The sequence below is a fragment of the Zootoca vivipara genome, chromosome 8, assembly GCF_965207765.1.
Source record: "Zootoca vivipara chromosome 8, rZooViv2.hap1.1, whole genome shotgun sequence".
NCBI lineage: Eukaryota > Metazoa > Chordata > Lepidosauria > Squamata > Lacertidae > Zootoca > Zootoca vivipara.
The window spans coordinates 41,819,590-41,847,573 of record NC_142591.1 but is presented as its reverse complement, the minus strand read 5'-3'; the positions used below and the strand labels follow the sequence as shown (position 1 = coordinate 41,847,573).

The 27,984-nt window shown below is 42.9% G+C and overlaps 1 protein-coding gene across 2 annotated transcripts; it reads left to right on the top strand.

Moving 5' to 3' along the window:
- The first annotated feature begins 33 nt into the window (after nt 1-33).
- Nucleotides 34-14,690, top strand: TGIF1 (TGFB induced factor homeobox 1). Of its 2 annotated transcripts, none has more exons than XM_088675407.1 (3): nt 34-136; nt 11,574-11,803; nt 13,629-14,690. In XM_088675407.1, exons 1-3 carry the CDS (start codon nt 91-93, stop codon nt 14,184-14,186), a joined length of 834 nt encoding a protein of 277 aa, XP_088531533.1. In that variant the 5' UTR covers nt 34-90; the 3' UTR covers nt 14,187-14,690. The 2 variants fall into 2 exon arrangements, with proteins under 2 accessions (XP_088531533.1, XP_034980286.1); XM_035124395.3 differs by lacking the exon at nt 34-136 and adding an exon at nt 3,190-3,493.
- Nucleotides 14,691-27,984: the final 13,294 nt, after the last annotated feature.

Here is a 27,984-nt window from a genome sequence, read left to right as displayed (position 1 = left end):
AACACGGCTGGCGCTGCAGGGGATTGTTACTCAACTGACAGCGTTCTTCCTGCCTGGTCCCTTTCCCGGTAGCATAATATATGGCATGCAATGCAACACGAAACACCAACTCGGCGGGAGGTGATTCTTCAAGACTGTGCGTAATTCCCGGCACACATATTCCAGAGGGGCGGTCGCGTTAGGCTCTTGGGAATACTTGGTCTTGCGGAAGTTTTCAAGTTTAGGACATTTATTTTGTGGCCTAAGTAAGATTTCGTGGACTAAAGCCCATGACTGATGCCGCAATAAATAACACTGTTCCCATCTTCAATCTCTGGCATCTGATATCCTGGAGAGTCACTGTGGACTTGACGCAGCAGACGTGTGACTCAAGCCACGTTCACACCATGATGCCAAACAGTCAAGGTTTCCACAAAAGAATTCTGAGAGCCGCAGGAAGAGGGTTATATGGTTAAACCTCCTTGAAATTCTAGCTGGGTGGGTGGGATTAGGGGTATCCCAACAAGCCTCAGCACCCTTAACAAAACTTCACTTCCCAGAATCTTTTGAGGTAACTATGTATATGACTGTTTAAAGTGGTATCACTTTAAATGTGGTTTGTGTGGTTTGAATGTGTCCTATGTTAAGGTACCAAATGACTCGTCATTTTATGTATATCCCGAGACGTCAGGGCTACAGTCCCTTGCTAGGGAAAGGTGTTTTGAGCTCAACGGGACTGACTTGCGAAAAATAAGTTCAAGCGTGCCATCCCGTGGCTAATGACAGTTTGAATTTGTTTTGAGAAGGGGAAAAACCACACACAAAACTTTTCTGTGGCCGCCACATGACCTTTAGTTATGATATGCAAAATGGGAGTGATGGCAACTACTGCCCCAACCTTAAAGGCGCCGCTTACCCCTACCTGCCTCATTTTGAGACTGCAATCCTGCATGTGACTTACTTCCGCGCAAAGAAGCCATAAAAATACCATGGTTACAAAAGGGGGAGAAACTGGGCTTAGGCAGCAAAGGCTATGTGGAGCTTACTTCGAAACAAGCCTGAGGCGGCTCAACTGGCCTTTTGTCTGCCCTCCGGAAGTGCAACCTCACGAGCTGTTTGTGCGGCGGCGTCTCCAGCCGGGAGAGCTGGCACTTGGGAGCTTCCTAGCCTGGCAGCGACGGGGTGGGCGGCAGCACCCTCGCTTTCCATTAAGCAATCGCAACTTTCATGGCATGGGTGATGTTCCAAGGTGCTCCTTCAGCTTTTCTGCTGGGGCGTGTGGCTCAATGATTGCATGACATTTACATTTTAGGCATGACTTTCCTTTCTAAAGCCAGGAAATGCGAAGGACTCATCCTTGAGCAATAGGCTGACTTTCCTGATTCCTTGACACATTTTCTTACATTGCCCAGTGAGATGGATTTTCCCACAAGGAATGAATCCAGCAGCCGCCTTCTCTGTAACTGGAGAAGGAACCACTCAAGCAACCTCCTTCATAAACGACTGGACTCCGGAGCCAATCCCAGTTGCAGTGAAGAGGAGGAAGGGGAGGGGAAACACACAAGCCTTCGGCTGGAGTTGGCTCCATCCCCAGAGACGTTGCTAGAGCAATTCGTCTATCTCGCCATCTCAGAGCAAAATAAACTTTACTAACGCACGTGTTTGCTCAGTGGGGTGAGCCAAGCCGTGAGAGACTTACTTTCAAGAAGTCACATGCACTTTTTTTCCCTCGTTGAATGAACATGTCACTCGAAACATACTGAGCACAATTCATTTTTAGAAGCCCGGGGGTGGGGAGTGGAGAAACCGCTCCAGCAGCGGCGAATTTCCCTCCACATGAGTGGGACTGACGTAATGGTGACTTTCCTTTTTCTGTTCGTTTGAATTAAGAGCAGCAGGTGGTCTGAGAGGAGAATATTCAGGTGTGAAACCGGTTTCCCTGGGATTTAACCGTTCGGTTCTTCTACAGTTTATGTCAGCACTTGGGGATCTCAGCCCCTGTAACTAGAAACCCCAAAACACGTGTAGAAGTGAGCCCCCAACTGAACCCGGTGCCGGTGGAGCTTACTTTTCTGAGTAATAGGGGTTTGGGCTCAAGTTGCCCATCACACAGATAAGAGAAATACTGTAACGGGGATTTTGACTGGGATCTCAGCAAGGCGTCCCTGAAGGAAACAGTTCCTTCCTGTAGCGCGGACTCGGGTGAAGTATATCTCCCCAAGTCGTTTTGAGGCTCTCTCGGGCCACTTCTGGTCGCCTCCTCACAACCTATTGAACACGATAATGCCGCTGATCTGAAACGGCGCTGACTGACGAGAGAAAGCAGACTCTGCGCCGCAGTTGTTGCTCACACTCGGCATGACTAATACTGTAAGTTGTAAAGCATGACAGCGTCTGACTGGTTCTCCAGCATGGCAGGAATTTCCGAAGGGGGCTCAAGGGCGACGCGTCCACCAATAGCACGAGGCAGCTCCGGCAGTCACAACAAGCCCAGAAAGGGAGGAGGAAGAGCCCTCTCCGCTCCCGCTCCCTCAGGAAAGCAGGGCTTGCCGAATGGAGGGAGAGATTGAGCAGGAAGCGAGGCTGCCATCCTAACTCCCGAGTAAGAGCGCAATCCTAACTACGCCTACTCCGAAGCGAGCCCCGTGCATTTCAATGGGGCTTACTCGGCTGCAATCCTAACCCGGCCAAGCTCCCGTTGGGTTCAGGAAGGCTAACTTCCGCGTGGACGCGTTTAGGAATGCGCTGCAACTCCCACGGACAGTTAGCTCCGAATAAGCGCGTTTCAGTTGCATAGTCTCAACTTTCTTGACGCCGTGCCGCTGCCTTTTCTACTCTCCCTCCCTCCTTGCTCCGCATTCACACTAATTGCGGAGTTCGCTGGAGTCCCCCTTTCCCTCCAGCTGCCTGGGAAAAAGAGCAGGAAGCAGACAGAAGGCCCGGGCCTGCCTTGCCCCGTCACCATTGCCCTCCACTTCGCAGGAGAGCTCGCGCGTCCTTCTCCCTCTCTGTTTGGCATTGGTATCTGACAGTCGCTCGCCCTAGCCGCCAGCCAGCAGCCAGGGGAGAGGAAAAGGAGGAGGAGGAGGCGGGTAAAGCGGCTCCGGCTCCTGGTTACTCTCTGGCTTACTCATTGCTGGGCGGTGGGGGAGGGCGCACCTCGTGGTGGCGGCGAAGGCAGCCGCTTGCTTGCGCTTGCCTCACTTCGCCAGGCACAAGTTACAGAACAAAGAAAGAAGCAGCAGCAGCCCGAGCGCGCCGCTCTCAAGTTACTTGTCTCAGCTCCCCGCCGGGGCTGGAGGACCCTGGCCATTCCGCCCTCTCGACGCCCTCCCTCAGAAAGAACTGCCGGAGAGTTGTTGTGTTTTTTGTTTTGTTTTTTTGTTTGGCCTCCCACCGCCGCATTTCCACCCCAAGTTTCTCTTTGCTCCCCCTCTCCCGTTTTTTAAAGAGAAGGAATCTTCCAGGATTGGGCAGAAGGAGTTTCCAGGCACCAAGATGAAAAGTAAAAAAAGTAAGTGGGTTTGTTTGGTGGGGCTCTGAGGCGCCTCACTGCTCCGAGGGACAGAGGTTCCTCCGCTGCCCTCCTCGTGGTGTTGCTAAACAATTGCGAACCGAAGGCGAGGGAGCGAAGGCGCTGCTTTGCAACTCCCGAGTTCGGTTTGGGAAAGAGCTCGGACTTTCCCCCAGAAACTTGGTGTGCAGTCCGTGTCTTACACGGCAGTTGGGGGTTTTCCGCTCAGACAAAACATAAGCTGTCTGCTTGGAGGCTGCATCTCCATGCTGCTGGCGCCCTGTCAAAAACATGTTCCAACTGCCTGCTTTGTGTCCGAACAAAGTTTTCTCCTAGTCTCTCTTCCCCCTCCCCCTTCTTTCTTTTAAACCCGTTTGTTTTGCTTTACTTCTTGCCTTCTCTCTCACTGAATACTGAAAGTTTCTCAGAGAAGAATGTGCCTTCTGGTCCCCGTCCCCCCCCCCGTTTTTTTACGTTTTAGAATCTCAAAAGCCTTCTTCGAGCATGGGAGCGAAGGAGCGTTCTTTGTTTGCGATTTTCGGCTAGGAGGGGGGCATGGAGACGGGGGTGGAGCCATTAAAAAAGCGGTTAAGCAAACTCTGATGCAGGGCTTTTTGTTTTATTAAAAAGATACAAAGTGTGTTTATACAAGACTCGAAAGCAGGTTTAGGTATACAGTACTTTCCTCTCCCAGAATAAGGGAGGCTGTGATGAAAAAATAACTTGGTAACTCACATAACACCGTTTGACAGAGTGGATTTCCTCCCCCTACCCTTTTAAGGAGCGGATTGCCACTGTTCTTGTTTGTGGGAAAAAAAGTCAATTTTATGCGTGTTTACTCGGAAGTAAGCCCCATTGAACTCAGTGGGGTTTGCTCTAGGTGTACTGCCTTAGGCTGCAGTACTTTACTAAGTTACCTGAGAGTAAGCCCCAGTGAGGCTAACTTTTTATTAGGCATATAGGATTGGGCAGCTGGAGCAACTTTGCTTTTTTCAAACACAAAAACCACTTCTTACATGTTGTATTTAAAGTTCATTTTCATGTGGTTGGTCATATTTTATGCTAGTAACATCATTAAAAATTGTAGGATAGTATTTAAAAGTGTTGCATTCTGCAGGGTTGGCTTTTGTTTAAACTACACATTTTACATTCATAGTTCAAGCATTCTGCTCACTTTGCCAGGAGTCCTGTAGCAGTTTGTGTGTGGTCACCTGTAGCCATAGTTTGTAGTTTTCATGTGGAGCTGCAGAACTAGACACACAAAGGAAACCAGGCCACACAAATACTACAGTTAGGCCATGGTAAGTGGGTAACACAAGCCCACCATAAATGAAGAGAATATCATTGTGGAAAAAAGTCTGTGCTTATAACTTTGTATTCTGTCCAAAAGTTTTTGTTCGCCTGAGTACTGTACTGGTAACTTTGGATTCTGTGTTACATACCATGACATGCCCTTTCTGTGGCTAAAGTCATACACCCTGGCTTTTGAGCTTCCCAGTTTGTACAAATAAGTAACATTGCTGGACAAAAATTCCATAGTGAACTACTTAGAACAGTTATTTTTAGCATTCCTCTGCTCCCTCTATTTGCACAGTGGTGGTGAGCTGGTTTCCTGTCTGCTGCTGCTTCCATTGTTCCTTTGGCTTCTCACCCTAGGCAGCTGTTCCATTTGTTTGTGTGTGTGTGTGTGTTTTAAATATAAAGCATCATACAAAGCTGACTGTTAACCCAACTCAACATTAAATGCATGTACATGTTGTCATGTGTTCAACAGTGAGCTTGGGCAGGGCATAAATGCAAAACAAGGAAAAGATGTCATGATTAAGAGGGAGGACTTCAAAGTTGAGGAGTGCAATGGGTGCATTGGGAGCACATGTTGCAAGCTGGAAGTTTGCAGAGGCCTGACCTTTTTTAAAAGACTGTGTAATTCAACATTTTCAAATGATAGGCTTACAAAGCTGGCACATGTGGTCTGTAGTTTATCATCTGTCCTGAAAAATCCTGAAGTATTTTCTATGCTGTTATCCTAACGTGGAAGGAAGTTCCTATTAAAGTAAGGGTTTAACATACTTGGTTTTATTTATTTATTTCACTTTCAGCCCATCCTTCACCCAGCAACTGATCCCAATTTATCAAATAGTTTATCAGATACAAAACTTAACTTGGTTCTGTGTAAACGGATGCTAGATTTGAGTGCTACTTGTGATTTCTTGTACATAAGAAGTATATGTGTATGCGGATTTAAAATCAAGCTGACACACAGGGGGGAGGATTAAAGTCAAGGAATGCAGTCTGTGGAGGGATGGGAGAGGGAGCTGGTATGTTTCAGTATATGAACCATTATGATGTCTGTCTCCCCTTGCTGTGGAATGAATAATGTATAATATTCCATAACCTTTGTTTGTGGTACTTGCACAAATGATGAGATACCTGGTGAGGAACATTTGGGGAGGAAGCATATTCTGTACAAATGGTTCTGATCTGTATAGTAGATCTCATATCCATAAACCATGTTCTAAAAGAGTGCTTGGGGGGGGGAGCAGGGTAGAAATACACACACCTTATGAAAATAAAACAATCTGGTTAAGGGGAATGGGAGCAGCTGCTCAGAGATTGGAGCTTCTCTTTGATCCCTCTTTGCTTTATGAGTATGGGTGAGTTTCTTTATTTAACAAACCTGTTGCCCCATATATTTTTTTAAAAAAGAACTCCTCAAGCTGGGTTTTAACACAATGGCCAAGCAATATATGAAAACATCTAGATCAACACTGTATAAAAGGGCTGTTAAAATAAGAAGCCTAGGAATTGGTTAACTAACAAAAGCAGTAGTTCATAGAGCATCAGTCAAAAAAGCTGCTCTTGACAGCAGCCTGTTGAAGCTGTGTTTTCTCTTCCTCTGACAAGTTAGGGAGACAAATAGGCAGCCCTTGTGTCTCATTAAATGCTCTTTCTCTTGCTGTCCTGGGTACGTTAACACTAGCCAGGTGCCACTATTTTTAATTGCTATGCCAATCGCAAGCCTGCTGCCTCCTTTGTTTTCACCTTGATTGCATTTGGGCAGAGTCCATACCACATAGTACTTTCTTCATGTCAGTAGTATACCGGTAGTGACTTTTCTTCGTGTTTAGAAATTCTTTACTTAAACATCTAGGCATGATTTGAATCTTGTACACATGATTTAACCCAATGCTGGAATGAGTTCTGCAGGTGCCTTCTGGAAATGTTTTGCTCCTGTGAACATGGGCAGCAGCTCAAGTAGAGCTTCACAAAACACACACAGTGAGAGGGATTTCCTGGAGAAAGCAGTCTAGCACATTGTTCTCTTGGCAAAGGGAGAGCCTGCTTCTTGAAAGCCTCTTTGTAAATCTTATTAAAACAGCTGGTTTCTACCCTTTGCAATACTTCTTCACAGTACAGCTCTTCCGTTACGTTATCCTGCCTATTATTAAATGGGTTTATTTTCCTCTAATATTCAAAATCAAGGAGATTATTAACACTATCTAGTGTATACGTCTCTGTATGGTCTAATGCACGTTAATATGGCGTTACTTTGTGCCAGGAAGATGAAAATGGTGCAGTTTATACAAATAAATTTAATCTTGCATATATACATTTTGACAGCGTCATGCTGTGCATGCATCTAGAGTGAATTGCAAAATTGAGGCCTGCAAGTTGTGTCAAAAGCCAGTTGTGTCCCAATACCTTGTACCTGGTGAACTGTGTGTGTGTGTGTTTGCAAAGAACACTGTTAAAAACACTCCCAGGTGTTATGGGACCCCAACTCCAATCAGCCCCAGTCAAGATCTTGAGGGTCACAGATTCCCCATCCCAGATCTATATAGAACAGAATGGTCAGAGCATTATCATAGTTCAAGAGTTCGTTCAAGCCAGGCCAAAACACTTGAGGGCACAGAGTGGGGTCAGTGAGGTGGTTGTGGCCTGTGGAAAGTCCTGAAGTTTGGAGGGCCACATTTGTGCTTCAGGATCCCCACTATTGATCCAGAAGCATGAACAAGGACTGCACACCTACAGTTACTGGAATAAGGGTGACCACTAGAAATCTCTTATTCATGCATACTTGCAGCTATTTAAATGGCATGCACCCTAAGGTGGGGTTTGCTTTGTTTTACTTTGAGGAACTTGACATAAGTATCTTTGGTACTTTCATTACCTAAGAAGTCTAAATTCTACTGCATTAGAACCCTAAATTAAAACAAGGCAACACTTCTGTATCCAGATAGTTTCCCCCTCCTTTAAGCACAGCAAACAACTAACTGTTAACACATGAGACAGACAGCCTAGGAAGGATGCCTTTTAACTGTGCCCTGTTAAAACAGGAAATCAAATGCGCAGACTGATTACTAACAAGAGGAAAAACCAAAGCTAGCCTGTAATCACAAATGCTGCAGTGTAAACAGAGCCATGGCAGCCCCAATGTGGCCTTTGCTCTAATGAGAAATCAGCTGGACAAGGAGAGATCTGCTGCCTACTTCTAGTTTCCTGTTGCTGCAACTCCTGCACAAATAGGGGGACTTTTTTCCTGGCAGTTCAAAGGGCCGGTGCTCCATTATTGAAATCAGCTCATTACCCCCAATAGAAGTTGCATGGCAGTTTTCTCTTGTTTAGCCCAAACCTGTTTTGTATCATTAACCTCTTAGCAGAGGGAACATGTCACAATAAGTAAGCAGATCAAAGGGCAGGCAGCACTGCTGGTTTGTTCTTGCTTTAATTTTTTGTTTGTTCTGTCAGGAGATTTTTCGGTTCTTGTTTTTATTTTTGAGGGGTAGGGAGGGGAAGAGCAGGCTCTTCAGTTTCATTTTTGAGGAGGGGCACTGGAAGTATACAGGTCTAGCTTTTGAATATTTTTAGCGCAAGTTTGTAACATTTCCACCACCCCTCCTTTTTGCGCTCAAGGCAATGTCCTGGTCTAGCTGACTAAAATACTTCAGCATGACTGTTTACCTCAAGGCAGGACTCGTCATGCAAATACTTGTGCAATGTGTGTACTGTAGATCCATTGACTTGTCTGCTTCTTTGAACAACTTGCTGTTGCGGTACATAGAAAGTGCCGAGCAAGCCTGACAATGGCCAAATGACCCACTGAACTTGGCAGGCATAGTGCATCTTATCTCTCTGCATACTATAGAACTCAGTGGGGAGAAGCAATAATTAGTTGGCTGTTAGCTCTAGCTCCACCCCACCAGTTTCAGTGGGCACCAGCTACCACTACATAAAATATACATTCGAATTCTTCTCCTGAGCTCCTGTTGAGCAACAACACTTTGGGAACACATCATAGAAGGATTGAGGTTCTGAAAATTTCTGTTCCTGCTGGGCTCCCTGTGCTTGACAGAGGAGCAACAGGCTGAGCATTTCCATGCCTGAGCTGCAGCTGTTACATCGCTGTCATTCTGTTCTCTGGGAAAACACCGAGGGGGCTGTGCCAGAACAGAAAAAGTAGTGGTCCCAGAGAAGAAAAGCTTCTGGTCTCCTACTGCAGCTTCAGCTGCAGTGGCTCTTGCTTGGGATAGCCATGACACAGAGGGTGTCCTCATGTCTCTTCCCAGGAAACATGGGGATAGTGGGCTGGTGATAACTTTCTTTAGCCCACTGGCTTGGGTGGGCTTTGTTCACCTGCTTTCTCACATTGCTTTGTTGTTGGTTGATTTTTTATGTCATTTTCCATCATTTTATTATACTTGTCTGTATTTTGTTCACCACTTTGGGAGCTTCTGGGTCAAAAGGCAGTATATAAATCAATAACAGCAGCAGCAACAATATTGTTATTATCATTAAAACAATAGTTGGGCATCCTTTGTAGGGCGTTCCACTAGAACTGTTGTTCTACTTGGCTGCTCTGCTCTGTAGGTCCTTGCCGTGATCAGAAGTACCAGTGGGTATGGTGGAGCATTTAGTGGCTTTGCCCTTGATGGTCTTTGACAATGCACAATGGGACCTAGGTTTGGAGGCTTCTTTTCTGTGCAGTCCATACCTATCCTGAACCCTCTTTACAACTAACACTGTTACCACCTGTTGAATAGCGATGCATATTACTCTATACTGTTGTGGATGGCAGGGGGAGAGAAACTGTAGTGATGAGTGTCTAAATGCGTTGCACAACTATCATTTTTTAATAAACTTTGCTGGGAGGGGGATAAAGGAAGTGGAGGCATTGTAATTTGAGGGTTACAGTGTAATCCTAACCTTGTCCGCTCAGAAGTAACAACTGTTGAATTTAGTGGGGCTTACTCCCAGGTGTAAGTGGGGTTGGGATTAGACGACTCCTTATTGGTGACCTGCCATCCATGCTTAACTGTGTGTGGACTGGTGGCATTGCAGCTCCAATGCAGGAAGGCCACAGATTCTGTATTCTTGTAGTATACGTTTCTGACTAATATCTTCCTGGTTTTATTCTGCAAGTGAAATGTGGTTTAGAACTGAATCTATCCCAGCCAGTGGGCGAAGCTCAATAAGATTTGTCTGTCAAACTAGTGTATACAGCTTGGATTCCTAAAATTTCTGGTGGGAATAAAAGACATGTAGCCAAAGCTTTGGTTTCCTGCACTGACTAGTTTGTTTATATGACCTGTAGTAACTACCTTCTTCTAAACTCAGGAATACAGCTGCGAATAAAACATTTTAAGTGCAATGTGACACTAGATGGCAATGGTGAGCCTTATGGAAAATTCAATGTATTTTTTAAAAACGCTTTAAAAAAAGCATTTTCAGAACAGTTTTTATATGTGTGTAGATTCCACCTAAGTACGTATTGCTAGCTTCTTTAGATGTTCCTTTTACTGCAGTGTTCAGCACATTGTCTTGAAAGTAAGCTTTACTTAAATCAGTGGGGTTATGTTTCTAGACCTATGATTATAGAATTGAGATGCTAGCTTTCTCTGGTACAAAATGGAATTGTAAATGTATTGCCAAATCGTTGTATATGATAGGCTTGAAACAATATTGTTGCTATGAATGGAGCCTGCTTGGGCAGGGTGAGGAACACAGTAGAGCACGTTGTTTGCATGCGAGAAGATTCCAAGTTCTCCCCCTGGTTCTCCAGTTAAAAAGAATCTGGGACAAGGCAGAGTTTAGAAAATACCTGATGTAAGGGAGCAACAGGGCTGAATGGAACAGCAGTGCCAGCATTGCATCCAAAGCCAAAGCTTAAGGTGTGGGGAGGGGTAGCATTTTGCCTAATTTTAGCTGTGCCCACCTCCAAAATCTCAGGCCATTCTGGCTGTTAGATAGGCTTAAGAGCTAGTGGACCATGGCCTAGCCAATTTCACTGTCATTTTGTCCTCGTTTCAGGGCTGTTGGCAGTGGATTCCCTGTGATAGCCAGTCAACAGCCCACACTGTCAACAGGCGCCACAGGAACGTTCCATGGCAGTGAAGAAGTGGGGGGGATTGGGGGTTTTGATTGTTGTTTTTGGCAGTTTCCTGTAAATTGACTACATGAAACGAACAGAGATGCCACCCATAAGCAAGTTAAACTCAAGAACTTGGATGTAGGTAGATCCATGGCTCATCCCTAAGATTTGCTGTGCCAAGATTAAATATAGTACATCAACTGCTGTGCCAGCACAGAGTCACGGCTGAAAAATACCACACTGGCTTTTGTGCATTTAATCCTGGATGGAGCAGTTGGGCACATTGGCCTCTTGTTGAAAATTTCAGGTTCTCAGTCGTAAGTGGTTTGTGAATAGAAGAGCAGAAAATGTTTAAAATTTTAAAAGCTAGAAGTTTCTAAGGAGTGTTGGAATATCACTGACACCTAATCTTGGTTTTGGCTTCCTGCCTACCTGATCATGAAGCATTTAGCTTGGAAGGAAATTTGCTGGATTGCATACCCACAGTTGCTGGCTATTAGTTGGTATGGTACTGTATGAGACCATGTGGATGGTTGTTAAGGTGACTGGCACACCTATGCCGTATCCCCAGAATACAGGAACTGGAGGTATATCTCACGGTTGCCTCTCTGATGCTCATTGCCACGCTTTAATTGCAGGTGATAAAATGTGTCTGAATTGATAAGATGAAGAGATAGTCATGCAATGTTCACTGTTGCGTTTTTATCGTAGATGCTGCTGTTGCAATATCAGGCAGTGAGACAGAGGACGATGACAGCATGGATGTCCCTCTGGATCTTTCCTCTTCTGCAAGCTCAGTCAAGAGGAGGAGGCGGGGTAACCTGCCCAAGGAATCGGTGCAGATTCTTCGGGATTGGCTCTATGAGCACCGCTTCAATGCTTATCCTTCAGAGCAAGAAAAAGCACTACTGTCAAGACAGACGCACCTCTCCACACTACAGGTATTTAAAGATGCTCCAATTACATTTTAAGACTAGGATCCTAAGTTCACTTAATTTGGAGCAAGTCTTGTTTAATTCAGTGCAACTCGCTTCTGAATAAATAGGCATAGGATTGCACTGTATAATAGTGTTAGTTGATGAGGTTTTTATAGCCATGAGATTATGTTTTACTATGATGGAACTGTTATTTTCATACGCTGATGATACTTTGAAAGGTGCTGTTTTGGATTTGGGACCAGTGTAAACACATAGAGTAGATGGTTCTGTTTGGGCTTTGGTTCGGGGGTTTTTTTTAGGCTGGCTCTAGCCGCATGGATGGTGTCTGTCATAGAGTTGTAAATTACCCCTGGCTGTTTTCGTCACAAGCTGAATTTGCATATCTCTGTAATGGCCTCACTGAACCCAGATATTGCAACTTTAAGCTCCCTGTAGTATTCCAAAACAGGAGCAAGATGTGAGTGCACATTACAGTGACTCTGGAAAATGGGCACGGTGACAGTGGGGACATGGAAGCGGCAACTGCAGAGTTCTGTCCCCGCAATGCTCCAAATATAGCAGTTTTAAGCTTAAGCTTGTAAAATGTCTTTGTAGCTTTTCATAGAAATAGCTCTTTTCAAGTATCTGGCAAATAATGTGCATGCGTCTGTACTCAGAATGACCTTAGAACGCAAAGTTAGAGGGCTGGTTTCTGTTCCCAGTTCTGTCAGTGACAGTGCGCAATTCTTTGTATCAGCAAGAACAAAATGAAATTACGCTTCTGTATTTTATGGGAGTCTTTATTTGCTAACACACATAAAAGCTTGCAGACTCTAGGAAGCGAGGTCCAAAGTTCCATTGGAAGTAGCCCAAACTCGAAAGCAGACCAAAATATGCTGGATGTTTTGTTGGCAGCTCTGCAGAAGAAATTTAGAAAACACAAAAGATACAGCCCCCTTGGAGTGTGTGTGTGTGTGCTTTGTAATTTTGCACATATTTTCACAATACATCAGTCCTCTTCATACGATGAGGGCCAAATATGAAGAGCCATTCACACAAGTCTGTCCCCACTAACCTCCCCCCCTCCATAAGCTAGCTCTGCTTTTGGCCTTGCTGCTCAACACACACTCACAATATATAGGATTGTGTGTCCTTCATGTGATGGGGCACAACACCTGAAAAAGATTTTGTGTGTGTGTGTTGGGACTGCATAAATCTAACTTGCTAAGGACATTAATCTGTCTTTTGACCTCTCATCCTGTTGCTTTCTTAGAATATCATTTCTTTGTAAGTGTTAAGCAAATTTCCTTTGTCTGCACTGGGCAGAAGGAGAAACCGTCCCTATCCAGCAAACATGAAAAGGTTTGTTAAGCTGCCCTTTTATTGCCCAGGAAACTGGCTTGCTATTCAAACAAGGGCAAACTTCAGTGAGGTAATCTCTGTTTTGCCTGTTGACACAGTCAGTTGAACAGGGCAAATCAGTAACTGTTTTTGGGAGGAGTTTCTCTTTCACAGGGAAACATTTTCCTGTTGTTAATTAACCCAAATGTAATGAACAATGAGTAACAGGTTAACATGTGTACAGAGCTAAAAAACTAAGCCTATTGGTTTAGGCTAAGCAGACTTCAGAGAGCCCGAGGCTCTTTAGTAAGCAGAAAGGGCTGGTAGGAACAGGAAGAAAAGAAAGGCCTCCATTCAAGGATGTGTCATAACTTGTCTGCCGGACTTCCATTTGTCCTGCAGTTAAGGAATCTGCTTGAAGGGAGTCATGGATTTAACTGAAACTGCTCTAATGGTGCAGAGTCGAAAATGAATGGAGGTAGGCATTAAGATGTGCTTGTGTTCTTAGGTCTGCAACTGGTTTATCAATGCACGCCGCAGGCTTTTGCCTGACATGCTGAGGAAGGACGGGAAGGACCCAAATCAGTTCACCATCTCACGAAGAGGGACCAAGATGGCTGACGGCAGCCCGGTGGAATTCTCCAATGGCACAAAAAACTGCTTTCCACTGATCGAGAGCTCGTTCCTCTCCGGTAGCACAGGACCAAACAAGACTTGCAAATCTTCTTCCTTGGGATCCGTTTTGGCTCGGCCATCAGTAATTTGCCACACCACCGTAACTGCACTGAAAGATGCTCCTTTCCATTTTGGCCAACCGGGTGGCACTGGTCAGACCCCGGATGACCTGCAGCGGGCTTCCCCTACCAACTTCACAGACGACTCCCATCTATACCACGAGGATGTGTCTAAACTGGGACCTGGTACAAATGCACAGAGTGGGCTTTTCAACACTCCCCCACCGACCCCTCCAGACCTCAACCAGGATTTTAGTGGGTTTCAGCTCCTGGTGGATGTTGCACTGAAACGGGCCGCGGAGATGGAGCTGCAGGCGAAACTCATGATATGAAACATTCTTCATATTTGCCCCCCCTGGGCAGGGATATAACGGAAAGATGTGGCAATTTTCTACATGGTATCAAAGACTTAACTGCATTTTTTAATGAATCTTATTTGCACAAGGGGTTGCTGAAATGAAGCTTCCTGCCACTGAAGTGGTTTTCAGTGGGATATGGTCATTCCAAGAATTATAGACTTAAAGCTACTGTAGAAACAAAAGGGTTTTCTTTATTTCTTTTCTTTTTAAAAAAATAAATGTTTTGTAGTAGGTTTTTTTTTCATAATGTGAGATGATTCCCAATATCATGTGATTTTGTTTTGTTATTATTTTCATTGTTTTTTTCTCTCCAGACTGTGCAATATTTAGAAACAAGATTAGTCTTCATATCATTCCCACGTGGAACAAAATATACCAACAGGCTGTCTTAAAAAACAAATTCAAGAATTTAAAACATGTTTGAATTTGAATGATTATGCTTTTTCATGATGTAATAAAATATTTTCTTTAATAGTGGATTCATATTGGCGTTTTGTGTGTGTGTTGAACTAGTGAAAAACTTCCAGCTACACTGTAGCAAAGAGATAATTTCCTCTTCCAAATACTGTCAGTTTTAAAAGTACCTCTTAAAAAGGTTGATATAAATACGTTACTCAGCAAATGCTAAAATATTGTATATGTTATCAGATCTATATGCACATGCATGTCATCTTTAACATGTTACGTCTCGAAATCTGTTTAAAACTCCTGGTCAAGCAAATGCATGTTTAAATACAAATTCATTGGTTTTGTTTTTCAAAAAAATCATAGGATTGTATTATTGACTTATCCAGTGCTGCAGCAATCCTGGCATAGCAAACTTCTGTGTGTGCACTGTGGAGCTTTCTTCTCTCTCCCCCCCCCGTCTCCTCCAGCCCCCACATGCCCTCTGAATCAGCTCTGAAGGGCTAGGGGACCCCAGAACAGATTTTGGAAGAGGAAGGTCCCACTCACTGTGCCAGCAGAAACCCACTGGTGCAGCATTGGATATAGCCCTAAATACGGAATCTGTTAGAGCTGAGTTCTCTAAGGCAGAGATGCTCAAACTGCATACCAGTAACAATTGGGAGACTTTGGGGGGTCTGTTGGAGGTTCTTCCACTGAAGGTTCTTCCTTAACAACATTAGTGATGCCAAATTAACTTCCATGATGGCTTGTCCGCCACTTCCAGGCCTCTGCAATGTGCCGCCAAAGAAGTGTTGGAGATTTCTTAAGTTGGAGTTTCTGTTAATATGGGGCAATGGCAACAGCCAACAAGCCTGGTGAATGTTCTGCATGAACAGATTCAAACAGAAATCAAACATTGCTCTGCCTCTCTACATTGCCACCTTTACAACCCCCCCCCCACTCCAGGTCACATCCCAGCCAACTCTAAAAACTCTCTGCTTCTGACTCTAAGCTCTGGCTTTATCTTGTAACTACGGTAACTCTGAGTTGAGGGAGGGGCCTCAACCATTTGTTGTCTTACACCAGGGAATCAGCATGTTTTTACATGAGTAGAATGTGTCCTTTTATTTAAAATGCATCTCTGGGTTATTTGTGGGGCATAGGAATTTGTTCATTTTTTTAAAAAAAATACAGTCCGGCCCCCCACAAGGTCTGAGAGACAGTGGACTGGCCCCCTGCTGAAAAAGTTTGCTGACCCCTGTCTTACACCAAGTCCTCCGGATGGCTCATCCCCCAGGCTATCACCTCATGAGGAAGTTAGCCTGGCGTAATTAGCTTTTAACACTTGGCTTAATTAAAGGATTAGAAGTGTCTAGCACACAGTATAACACACACAGGTCTGGCTATTTCCCTGTTTTAGCACCCCAAGCCTTAATTAAATTCTAGCACCTACTGGACCCAGGAATTTAGGGGGTTTAGCACCCACAAATCATAACACTATGTTTCTTTTGTTGGCCTTTTCTCAAAGATAGAGGAAAATGGTTTATTTCATGTCTCCTCACCTCACAGGCCTCCCTGCACTGTTCTCTTATTTCCTATTCTACTTTCCTAATCACAAGTCTCTCTGCTATTCCTCTTTTTCCCATCCTGTAAGGCTCCTAAGTTGCCTCCTTTTGCTGACTCCAGCGTGCCAATCCCCTCACTTTTACCCCACTCTCTTTCTTGCATTGCCCCAGAGGTATCTTGAATACCATCTCTGAACTCCCTCTCTTTCTTCAATCTTTATTTCTCTTTTTGTTTCACTACTTCTCTAATTGAATTCAATATCAAGAGCCCCTCTCTCATTGTGTTCCATAGCAAGAGCACACAGAGCTTTTACTCTCTCAAGCAATTTGCCTGCTGAGCAACTCTCATGTCCCTATGTGTACAATGGAATGGGAGAAGAGGAGAGACTGACAGATAAGAAAAACTGTCACAGGGGGATGTGGGGCAGTGAAGACATTGTAAGCTGGACAACATGCTCCATGTCCAGTTTCAAAGGGCTTGGAAGACCCTTAAATGCTCATCGTACAGAGAGATGCTAAAAGGCTATTTTGAATTCAGCAATTGGCTGTGCAAAGAATGAAATGATTACAGTTCTTATACTATTTTTTTGCAATTCGTTTCCATCAATATCCTTCCAAGTGTTTGACTTCCACTTGCTACCAGATTCCTCAGTGGCCTAGACACCTGTGCTGATTGCAAGCACCTTCTCATCTTGTATGTAAACAGTGGCGTATCACAGGGAGCCCACAGGGAATGTTCCCCTGGGCACAAAATTCTTAAGGATGCAAATTTTCTGCTCCTCATTCCTCTGACCCCCTTGAAATCATCTCAGCAGCACCTGTGGCCAGGACTATAGAGTGCCAGCTCCACAGCCAATGGCACGGCAGAAGGAGCAGGACCTAGAGTTGGGCTTGTGCTTCTAAGCAAGGGCCCGCAGGTTCTCCCATAATGGAAGCAGCTGTCGGGCTCAGAAACGTCAAGCACAGAATAAAATCAGGGAGCGATAGGAGCAAAGGATTGTAATGGGATTGAAGCAAAGCAAGAAGGTCCTCGTGAAAGAGAACTGTGCCCTTGCCCACCACAGCCAATTTAAAGCCCTTTTGACTTAACAGTGTTTGTGGTAGCTAGTATCAGATAATTAAAAGCGATAGAACAACGTGAAGGATAACACCAACGTATATGTCAGTAATGACCATACTATGCATTGAATACACGTTTGTTCAACATTTGTAGCTTGATTTGGATAGGTGAGGCAGTTGGATTTCAGAATGCTTAACCATTTTTCCTCTGATGTTTTCCCACTGTAACTCTCTCCCCTGCACACATGGAGATCTGTAGCTTTTCCCTCTAGAAATTCCAAATATGTGTTTGTGAGGATGTTTCAATTTCTCCAAGTCTCTAACAGTGGTGGGGAAACACATGTTTTTTTTAAGAATCACAGAACCCACCTTCAAAATACTAAGCAGCTAGTACACCAAAATATACACCCCTGCATATTTTGTGATTCTAAAAGCAATAGCTTAAGAAGTGCAATATTGCTTGAGATATCACAAGCGACTGGTTAATGTTTTGACATTAAAGAACTGCACCCTCTAACTTGTGATGGAGTGGTATGAAAGATTTCCTGGATTTATGTATGTGTCGTGAGGATCTAAGATTTCCCTTTTCTATTGCTGCAAGAATGCTCAAGGCAGCTGTGGCTAGTTGAAACTATTTTTTGAATTGGACACACACTTACTGTCAAGGTGGCTACTCGTTTGTAATTTCAATGAACAAACATCCATCAGATTTCCCAGCAGCTGTATATTTATTTATTTTAGTCATAGTGCTGATTATCTGACCTTGTTCAGTGTTTCTAAAATTGTTTCAGCTGTTATCTGTCTTTGCTTTAACATTTCCCCTGAAGTTGGTCCTTTTCTTTCAGAAAATGTAATACTATGCAATATTTTTGCTAATGTAAGAGACTTATTTTTTACATGATTACTACTTCTGCTGAAAGTGATCTAAATAAATGAAAAAAATATTAATGAAGCTATGCTCTTATAGGAAACAAACACACATACCTGCCCATTTGGACTATGAGAAGGCTACAAAAAGTAATGCAATTAGAAAATTTATGTCAGAGAGGAAAATAATCTAGTAAAATGTGTGCATAGTAGCAACTAATTAATTTTGTGCCTAATTTATAAAAACCTTGTTTGGACACCTGTCCAAATCCTTTAATTTCTGTACTGATTAATTCAGGCTAAGGGTTTAATTTCATTTTTTTCTGAAGATTTTCTTTATTACATGCCATCCTGCCCCACTTACACCACAACTGTTGCACAGGAACTGATGAAATTGCTGTGGGATAACCAGCCTTAAATAACCAACATACAAAGGACTTATTAATGCATTAAGGGGTTAATACCATAGAGTAAGCTGTCCTGCCAGGCTTAGCTATGTCCACTTCACCTCACCTTGGGAGGAACTACCGTAGGTAACTATTGTTCTCTTCCAGTCTACCTGAGAAGCTCAGTGTGTAAAGAAGTTTGAGCTGGTTGCTCCACCACAGACTGCATGACTTTCACCAGCCACTCGAGTTCCTATACCAATAATTTAGGAACTTTCACCATTTTGGAACAAAACTTAAGTTTTACTGGCTGTGCAACTTTTTCTGATTGCTGTATAGAAAAGTACATGAATCTGACCTTTGAAGAATTTGTAAGTAAACCTATTTTTAACTTGCCAACTGTGATCACTACCTATGCTGGGGGAAGAGGGGAGTTTTGGAACTCACCAGGGCATATTTTAAATGTGTAACAGCCTATATTTCCATGCTTTACTTTGCTGCATATTTTGTGATTATAAATCTCTGCTTTGGTGGGAGGGGAGTTCTCTAACCAGAGAATACTTCACCCAAATTTTGGATCTTGGCATAAGGAATTCTTTTTATACCTATTATTTTCTTTGCACCAACAATTGCCTTATACTGAGTCAGACTGTTTAGCTCAGCATTGCCTCGGTTGTCTGGCAGTGGATCTGCTGTGTTTCAGGCAGGGGACAATCCCAGCCCCACCTGGAGATGCAAGGGACTGGGGACTTTTTGGTTGCATTGCTGGTGCTCTACTGCTGAGCTATAGGTTACAAGAGAGTTGGCATAGATGCTTTTGTAGAAGCATTTTGGTACCCATTGAAAACAACAATGCCTGCTTCTGGTTGAAACAATTTCAGTATCATCCTAAACACATGCTTGAAAAAACTGAGACACTTTAAACATTAGCAATGAATTTGTTTCCTAAAAATAACAAATCTTTATTGCAAATCCATTTGTTTTCACACTTTCCATGTTGATGTTCGTTGCCCCCATTGTGCTCTTCTCCTTTGTGTTTTATAATTCGGAATTCTTCCCCTGTGCACTGTTGCTTGAAAATACTCTTCTCCAAGCCAGTAGTAAGATGTGTTTTTCAGTAAACATTGGGACCTACAGGCCATTAAGTTTTTGATCATGAAATGAGTGGAAACTATTGCTATAAGTCAGGTTTGGTTGTTGCCATCTGGAGGAGGGCAAAGAATTGTATTAGACCCAGACTTGCCAGATCGAAATCACTGAATATTTCTGCTGCAAGAGTGGAGACAGTTTTCTCTGATTATTATTTCTTCTTGCAGCTCCACCTGCTGTATCATCTAAAAATCTGTTCCAGAGGGTTGGTAGGATCATCAGGAACAAGATGGGATGGTGTTGCTGGGGGCTACAATGGATAAAAATCAACTTTCCTTCTTGCTTCAGCAGGGAATCTCTGCTTGGCCTCAAGACTTTCCACAGCTGGAAATCTGAATTCAACCCATCATCTTGAGTTGGTGTTGATTGGATTAGATGTTTCAGATGTGGATTTGCAGTGTTGACTCATGAGGTACTGTAGTTTTCAGAATTTGCTGACAGATCAAGCTGCACTTTAAATGTTGAAGCAGAATCAAAGTTGAGTAATTCCATAATTGTTTGAAGGCTAACCGCTGTATTTCCATACCACTTCCAGATGCAGTTATCTGCAGAAAACTACACTGGACCTGAAAGTTGATCACTTGTGTACTAGAGGTGCCAGCATGAGCCCAGATCTCTGGGTACTGTTCTCTGTTTTCAGTTATTATCATCTTGTACTGAGGCTGCAATCCTGCACACACATAAACACCAAAGTGTCACTCAATGGGGCTAACATCTGAAAAGACATATATAGGACTGCATTGGAAGTGTAGTTCCTCCTGTTGTCCAAGGTTTGCCTCTGTGTGCTTACAGATGGGGGATTTATATTGATACTAAAAAGGGGGTCCTTCACAGCAATAAATTAATTTATTGGCAGCTCCCCCCCCCGGATAAATTCAGATTAAGGAGGGAAGGGAGATGAGTTGGCATTTTGATGCCAAACACAACGAATGCATGTTGTGAAAAATATGCATGCATGTGGAGGAGCACCCACCCCACAATAAGCACCCATCAGGAAGCATCCTATTTGTAATTCTGTTTCGAATTTGGTTTTAAAACCAGTATTTGTAATACCGTAAAAGGCGTAGTACTTGGTTTAGAAATCTTACTGTATGAATCAGAATAATGTAAAGGTTATCATGTTGAGAAAAACAAACAAAAGTAATGATGGGATAATACTTTTTATTAAGATGCAAATGAACTTTCAGTTCCCCAGAACTTTTATTCAGGCTTGGATGTCTTTGGATCTGGCCAGAGTGCTCAAGTACAAACACAACGAAGACTTGTTTCCATGAGCTGCTGTCATTGGGAATGGCATCTAAGTTATAACAATGGATTTGGTGCATGTCCCTTACAAATTACTCCTCAGTCTGTGCAAACAGAGCTTTCTGTTCTGCCGCTTGGAAGACCAGGCAGGTGGTGGTTGGCACATCTGCCTGAAATGCTTTGTTCCCAACTCTTTTAAAGCAGCAGTGGAAACAAAACCTATAAACCCTACTTTCATCAGTAGCATGCTGCATGTTAAGATCAAAGTACAATCTATGAAGAGCAGGTGCTGAAACAGTAACCAAACTTGGGAAGCCCCCCCCCCCCCCGGGTTGCTGCTTAAACCTTTAAGACAGAGGCAACAAGAACACTCACATTACGGACCGCAGCATTATGATTGCAGGATGCTAGCTTCTGGTTGGTGCAAAAGTACCTGCTCGACAGTAGTTAACAGCACTTCTCATTTTGCATGAGCAAATGAAAATCAGCGGCGAAAGTGTGTGGCAATGGAGAGCTGGTCAAAACATTGGCTCAGTTTGCATGCAATGCTAAGCCGATCCATTACAGTGTGTCAACATGTAAATGTGCCCTTTGAAGATTGCTGCTGCAGTTATCTGCTCCAGCTGCTGTTGCACTTCCCTGTAAGAATAACTGGGTGGAATCTGATGTTATGTGAGCAGAAGGCAAGTTCTTGCAATGGATAATTTCCATAGAACATAGTTCACCGTGCTCAGCAGATTCCTCTGACACTTTGGAGTAAGCCTAGTTTTTTTGGGAGCAGGGTACAGGGGGGGGGCTGCAGTGGGGATGCGGGAAAAGGAAAGATCCATTGATGTGAGCTGTCGCCTGCTGCAAACAACCCACCCAATATCGTGAGTGTGCATCATAGAACAGCAAACCATATTATACAGAAGCATTTCTTGTATCTGTGCCCTCAGGAAACATTTCATACAGAATCCACCTTCCAACAAACCTGGTGGAACAGGTAAGTAATATCTCTCCTGCTGGAAGTTTTGTAATTGGTAGTTGTCCTTCATGCAGCTTTGGGGAAATGGCACTGTGGGGATGGGGTTGGGGTTAAGGAGGGAACTAATAGAATTGTATTCACAGGGTGTCTTTGTGTGCACACAGGTATGTGTGTGCATAGGTATATCATAGTTGGATTGTGGTAGATGGAGTAGGTATCTTACATTTTGAAATCCATTGTTGTGTGCAATGTATTGGAAGAAAGGGGGAAATGGTTGTGTTGTCAGAAGGTGGTTTCATCTGTAGTACATCTGAAACAGGAGGTGTAAGTAGGTTTTTCTTGTGTGTGTCTGCGCTGTTGTCTGCCAACAGCCAATCTAGTGTCTAAGGTGAGTGCTGATGCTTCATTTCAATGCAGGACGAAGGTAAATGGGTGGGGGGAGACAGGTTGGCATTTTTATGATATTGTGTGGATGTTGCAACAAGTATTATGCAAAGCAAAGCAATTGGAAACAGCAGCCAATAAATAAAATCTGCAATAAAAACGAAGCACATCTCAAGGGCACAAACCAGAAGCATACTGCAAACAAGACAAGGGGCCCAATGGATCTTCATAGGAAGGATATTTAACAATCCTGTTCCTACTGCTGAAAAGACACATGTACCAGCTCTCACATGGCAGTAGGACCATGAGCATCCCAGTCTTAAGTGGTTGGCAGGCTCATGGGGGTGGGATGCGATGGTGTTGGAGGCAGTTCAGAATGCTAAACCTAATTTTGTGCATGTGCCACATTCAGCAGACCAGATACCCAAAACTAGCTACTTGATTGCACACACAGATTTTTTTAAAAAAATTAATTTTTTGATTCATATTGTGAGAAGACTTCCAGTTTATATATCTGGAACATATTTTCAACAAAATAAGCATTTGCTCTTGATAAAAGCTTGATGGCCGTGAACTGCATGACAAGACCACCCAGCCAAGCAGCCTTTTGTTGGGTGAGTATTTTCTCTATTTGGATCATTCTCCTGATTGCTTCTTGCATATGATTTATGTCGTTGCTGACTCCCACTCAGATCTAAATCTTGTTCTTGGGTGGGCTTAATTGGAGAGGGGGTTGATTTTCTAAGTGTTTCTCTACTGTGGGGGTAGATGGGTGGGTGATATCAAATATCACTTCCTAGAGGACAGTATGGTAATACACATTAGAATAAATGCACCAACACCACAAACAAGTAGAGACTTCTCAGGAAACAGACTAGCTTCTTTTGAATGATCCCCAACAAAACTTGTATATAAAAAGCTGATTATAAATGATCTAGTCATTTATCTCAGGGAGAACCTGTGGCCCTCCAGAGGTTACTGGATTACCACCCAGGCATTATATCTAACTACTGTATTGTCCATGCTGGCTGGGATTGACTGGAGTTGGGAGTCCAACAACATCTGGAGGTCCATAGGTTCTGGGTTCCTAGCATATCTCCCGTTATCTTGTTTATGGCCCTAAATAAATCCCTCTTCCTCATAATTAGATTCAGTTTCCTAGGATGCAATCCTAACCCCACATACCTTGAAGTGAGTCCCACTGGATACAATGGAATTCACTTCTCAGTATATTAGCTATATTAGGATGGAAGCCTGTCTGCAAAAATGTGAATAATGAAACGGCTTTTGTGCAGAAAAGTGATCTCAATAACAATATAATCAGAAGTGGCCAACTCCCTCCCACCCCCTGCCAAGAGCCACATTCTCATGGAATTTTTTTAAGCTTCTTTCTGGGGCGATGAGCATAACTGGAGCCCTCCACTCCCCCCCCAAAAATCACTCCTGCTTGCTTACCTGTATGAAATTAGACCAAAAGTCCCATTCACTCCTAAGGCCTCGGGTTCAGGTTGCCCATGTTACAACAGAAATATTCAGCCACTTTGTTAAGTCATTGACCAAAATACCACCTGGACTTTATGACCCAAGAGTCAGCAACATTACCCTGTAGCATATATCGCAAAGCAAACCCATGCAGCAGGCTCCCCATGTTAGGAGTTTTTTCCCGATTGAATAAACTAGCTACGGAATACTCCTAGATTGGACAGAGAAACTATTTCTCCTACAGACAGTTGGAATACTGTTATGGTCCTGAGATATAGACCACAATAACACATGCAATGGGAACTTCTTGAAAAGATGCAATGCTGTGCAGTGTCCACGGAGGTGTCGCTGGTATGAGCTACTCTCCCAAACGGTTCTGGTGATTTTGACCACATAATTGGAACCACATAAACTGTGAGGGGCATGCAGTTGCTAGTGTCTTTGGATGTTATGATGACATCATGCTTGCTGTTTTTTACATTGTCATCAATACTAAGAGGCTTCAATATTTCTAGGGTACAAGGCACCAAATCAGCAAAGATGAAATATCTGAGCAGCTATACACACCCAAGGATACTCTGTGAACTCAGCACGGCAGATCATGTAAGTTGCATTGTTGCTCATACAAGTCTTAGCAGAGTCAGTTGGAAATTCCACCCTATAATTGCCTCCACACTGTAATTGCCTCACAGTGTTTTCCTTATGCTGTTTCATATGACCTCGTCAAAAGGGCAATATTAATTTGCAAAGAGGGAACGAGAGTTTATATTGAAAAGCCACAGCTCTTACAAGCAGTGCATTATTTATTTTATTAATTTGCTCTTTTTTACATTATGGGAAACATTAATCTATTTACATTTTTTTCTTGTCCACACACCAGATAAGTAGATAATCTTATGAAAACCCAATTCATAAAACCATACAATGCTCTCCATCTCTCCATCTAGAGGCTTTGCAAGTTGTACCACTTTTTTTTTCAAATCGAAAACATACTGATGATTATCATGATTGGAAATGCAGATAGAATGCACGTATGTCAGTGATTTACATTCTGGTTTAAATATGCATTATAAATTAGAAAAAAATCAAACAGTAAATTCACAAATACAAAGTTTAAATTAAAGTGATAGTGCACACCAAAACCGTAATGGAGCACCCAATAAATAAATAAACTGAAATATATTACAAATAACTTATTACCATTTTCCTTTTCACTATTAAAATGTTTAATCCATTTTCTCATTGGTCATTACAAAAAGATTAACAGTATTTTTATGGAAACATCTGCAAAAAAATATAATAAATACTTTTCAACTTTTGATGTAGGAAGCCATTTTTGTTCATCTCCAAGCAGCCACAATACGCCCAACAATTTTGTAATTTAAAACCAAAGAAATCCTGGGAAGAACGGTTTCCCCACAGATTTGGACTTAAAAAACAAAAACAAAGCCAGCATGTCCAAATAAAATTAGAATAGGAAGCACTGATCCGGACAAAATTAAGCACTTTTAAATTCCATTAATTTCAGTGGCAGAAATCTGAAAACATGCTTAACTTTACCGTTGAAATTAATGGGACTTGAAAAATGCTTAACATTGTCTGGATTGTGTACTAACAGCATAATCCTATAATGCAGGTTTGGGAAACCTTTTCTCTCCATTCCCAGTTGTTGCTTAACCACAACTCGAACCAGCCCCAGCAAGCATGGCTTGGGAGTTGTAGTTCAGCAACACCTAGAAGGCCAAAGGTTCTCCACACCTGCTATAACATCTACCCAAAAGTAAACCCCCATTGAGCTTAATGGGACTTCTCAGTAAGGATTCTACATAGGACTGCATTGTAAATGTTATCACTGTATGTAACCATAGCAAACATTACTTCACTTTCTAGCAGGTAGCCTGATCATAGACTTGAAATACATTGTCAGGATTGGGTTATTGCCCACTGTGCTCTCACACACTCACAACATCCTCATGTTCTATGCAAACATTCAGAATTTGGATGCAAGCTGAGTTTTGCTTAAAAACTAGGTAGAAGTTATTTTTCCATCCGCACATAGAACATGAACGACCAGGCATCATGCTAACAGATTCTTTTATATTTCATACCAAAATTATGGTGTATAAATGCAACTATTCTAGAATAAAAAGTTCTGGCACCAATCTTCAACATATTTACCTAGGTGTAAACCCAAGGAAAATAATGGGATTTTACTAGGAAGTTATGAGTGTACGTTCATAGCAGATGAAACAACCAGATTTATTGCATCGTTTTAATTATAATTATTTTCAAGCTGCTTGTCAACCAGTCTTAATTCCTGTTTCATGGGTTCAAATAAACAGAAATGTCGCTGTGAAAATGGCCTTTTGTTTGGGTGCTGTTGTGTGTACATTTTCATACAAAGAGTCCTCAAATCTTTTAAACAGAGAGCATGGCCATACATTTAAAGGTGGCAATTGGCACTATGTAGACTGAAACAGTGTGTGAGCCTTCATTGCTACTATAGTTTTAGAGAAAAGTGTTGTTCAGATAAAATAAAATTTATCCTAGCAAATACAAAGTGATTGAAATCCGTGCAAGTCAGACTTTCCACGATCGGTTCCTGTGATGAGTTACATTGGATTTTTCATCCTACTGTTTAAAGTCTTTAAAATATTGAATTATTAGCCCTTTACTTGTAAAATATAGCAGTGATATTTTGTGCCCCGTTTATAAACATATAGCTTGGATATATCAATGGCTTTGAGAGGTAGCAAATTCTCTAGTGGCTTTATAAATGTTTTATGAAAGTTTTCCTTGCCAGAACCTATTACCTCTCCCAAATTCTTGAATAAAATTAAAGCCCCTGACTAGGACACTGTGTAATGTGACACATCCTGATAGGATCATGTATGTTTTCAAAAAACTTTTTCCCAATGCAAATTGTGATGTTTTGAAATGTGAACTATACAGTTATGTCAACCATGCAGTCAAGGATTCCACAGTTGGATTGTGTTAACAGTAAGGGCACTGAAAGCCAACTCTGGTAAGATGCAGAGTACAGATTATCAAGTCAATCTGGGTACAGTACTTTGTTACTGTACCATCTCTTGTTCGCAGAATGCAGAACTCTCCTGGTTTTGTGACAAGTGAGGACCACTCACGGTCATGTTCAGTATGGGTGCCAAGAAAGATGCTCCAAAGACCAAATGGGCCAGGATTCTTAGGATGGTGCATGGGAGAACACTACGTACAGGCTAGATCCATGTTCTACTGACTTGAGTCAATGGATCTGAACACACCAGCTCCACAAGGGCATAATCTGCCAGCTCTATAATGCCTTATGGCCAGGACTCATATCGTATCTGGTTTTCACCACTCCTCCTAGCAGGATATTGGATGCTAGCCTTAAAACATTGTGGTGCCTGGCAGGTTTTCATGCTCTCTGCTAGCATGATGGTTGGTAGTGGCATGGTCACTGTTGTTCCCACCACACCCTGGTCCTGTTTCTGGGAATTGCTTTCTAGCCTTGATTCCAAAGTGCCTACAATTAGGCGTGGATTGCATTCTTAAAAGAATGCTCCACAGATAAAGAGATGTTCACCATCTGATATGTTGCAACAATTCCTTGATTTTTCAGAATTTGAGTATTTTCTATTTGAAAGAAGAAACTGATGTAAACAGTTTGATATGTAAGCAGTTTGATTCGTAGCATACAAATATAACTTTCATTTACAGCAGTGTTTTCAGATTTGGGCCCCCTGTTAGGTGCTGTTGGACTTTAATGCATACCTGCCAAGTTCCGGCCTGAGAAATAAGGGACTGGACCGGAAGTAGCAGACCGGAAGTAGCGCTGCCGCCATTTTGGAACTGGGCGGAGCATGATCAGAAGCAACTTTTGATGCTGCTCTGCCCTGTTCCAAAATGAACGCCGCACCAGAAGTCGTGCTGCAGCCATTTTGGAACTGGGCAAAGCAGCATCAAAAGTCGCTTCTGAGCATGCTCCACCCAGTTCCAAAATGGTTGCCGCGCCATAATAAACCGGGAAAAAACAAAAAAAAATCTGTTTTTCTGGCTGGGGACAGCTGGAAAAATGGGGGTTTCCCAGGGAATACAGGAGACTTGGCAGCTATGCTGTAATGCCCATCATCCCTGACCACTGGCTAAGCTAAGGGGGGATTATGAGAGTTGTAGTCCAACACAATCTGGGGACCAAAGGTTAAAGAACATTGATTTACAGCATTTCAACAGCAAATGTCTGTGTGTATATGTGCAAGATCTGAAAGTCTTGTCAAGGCTTG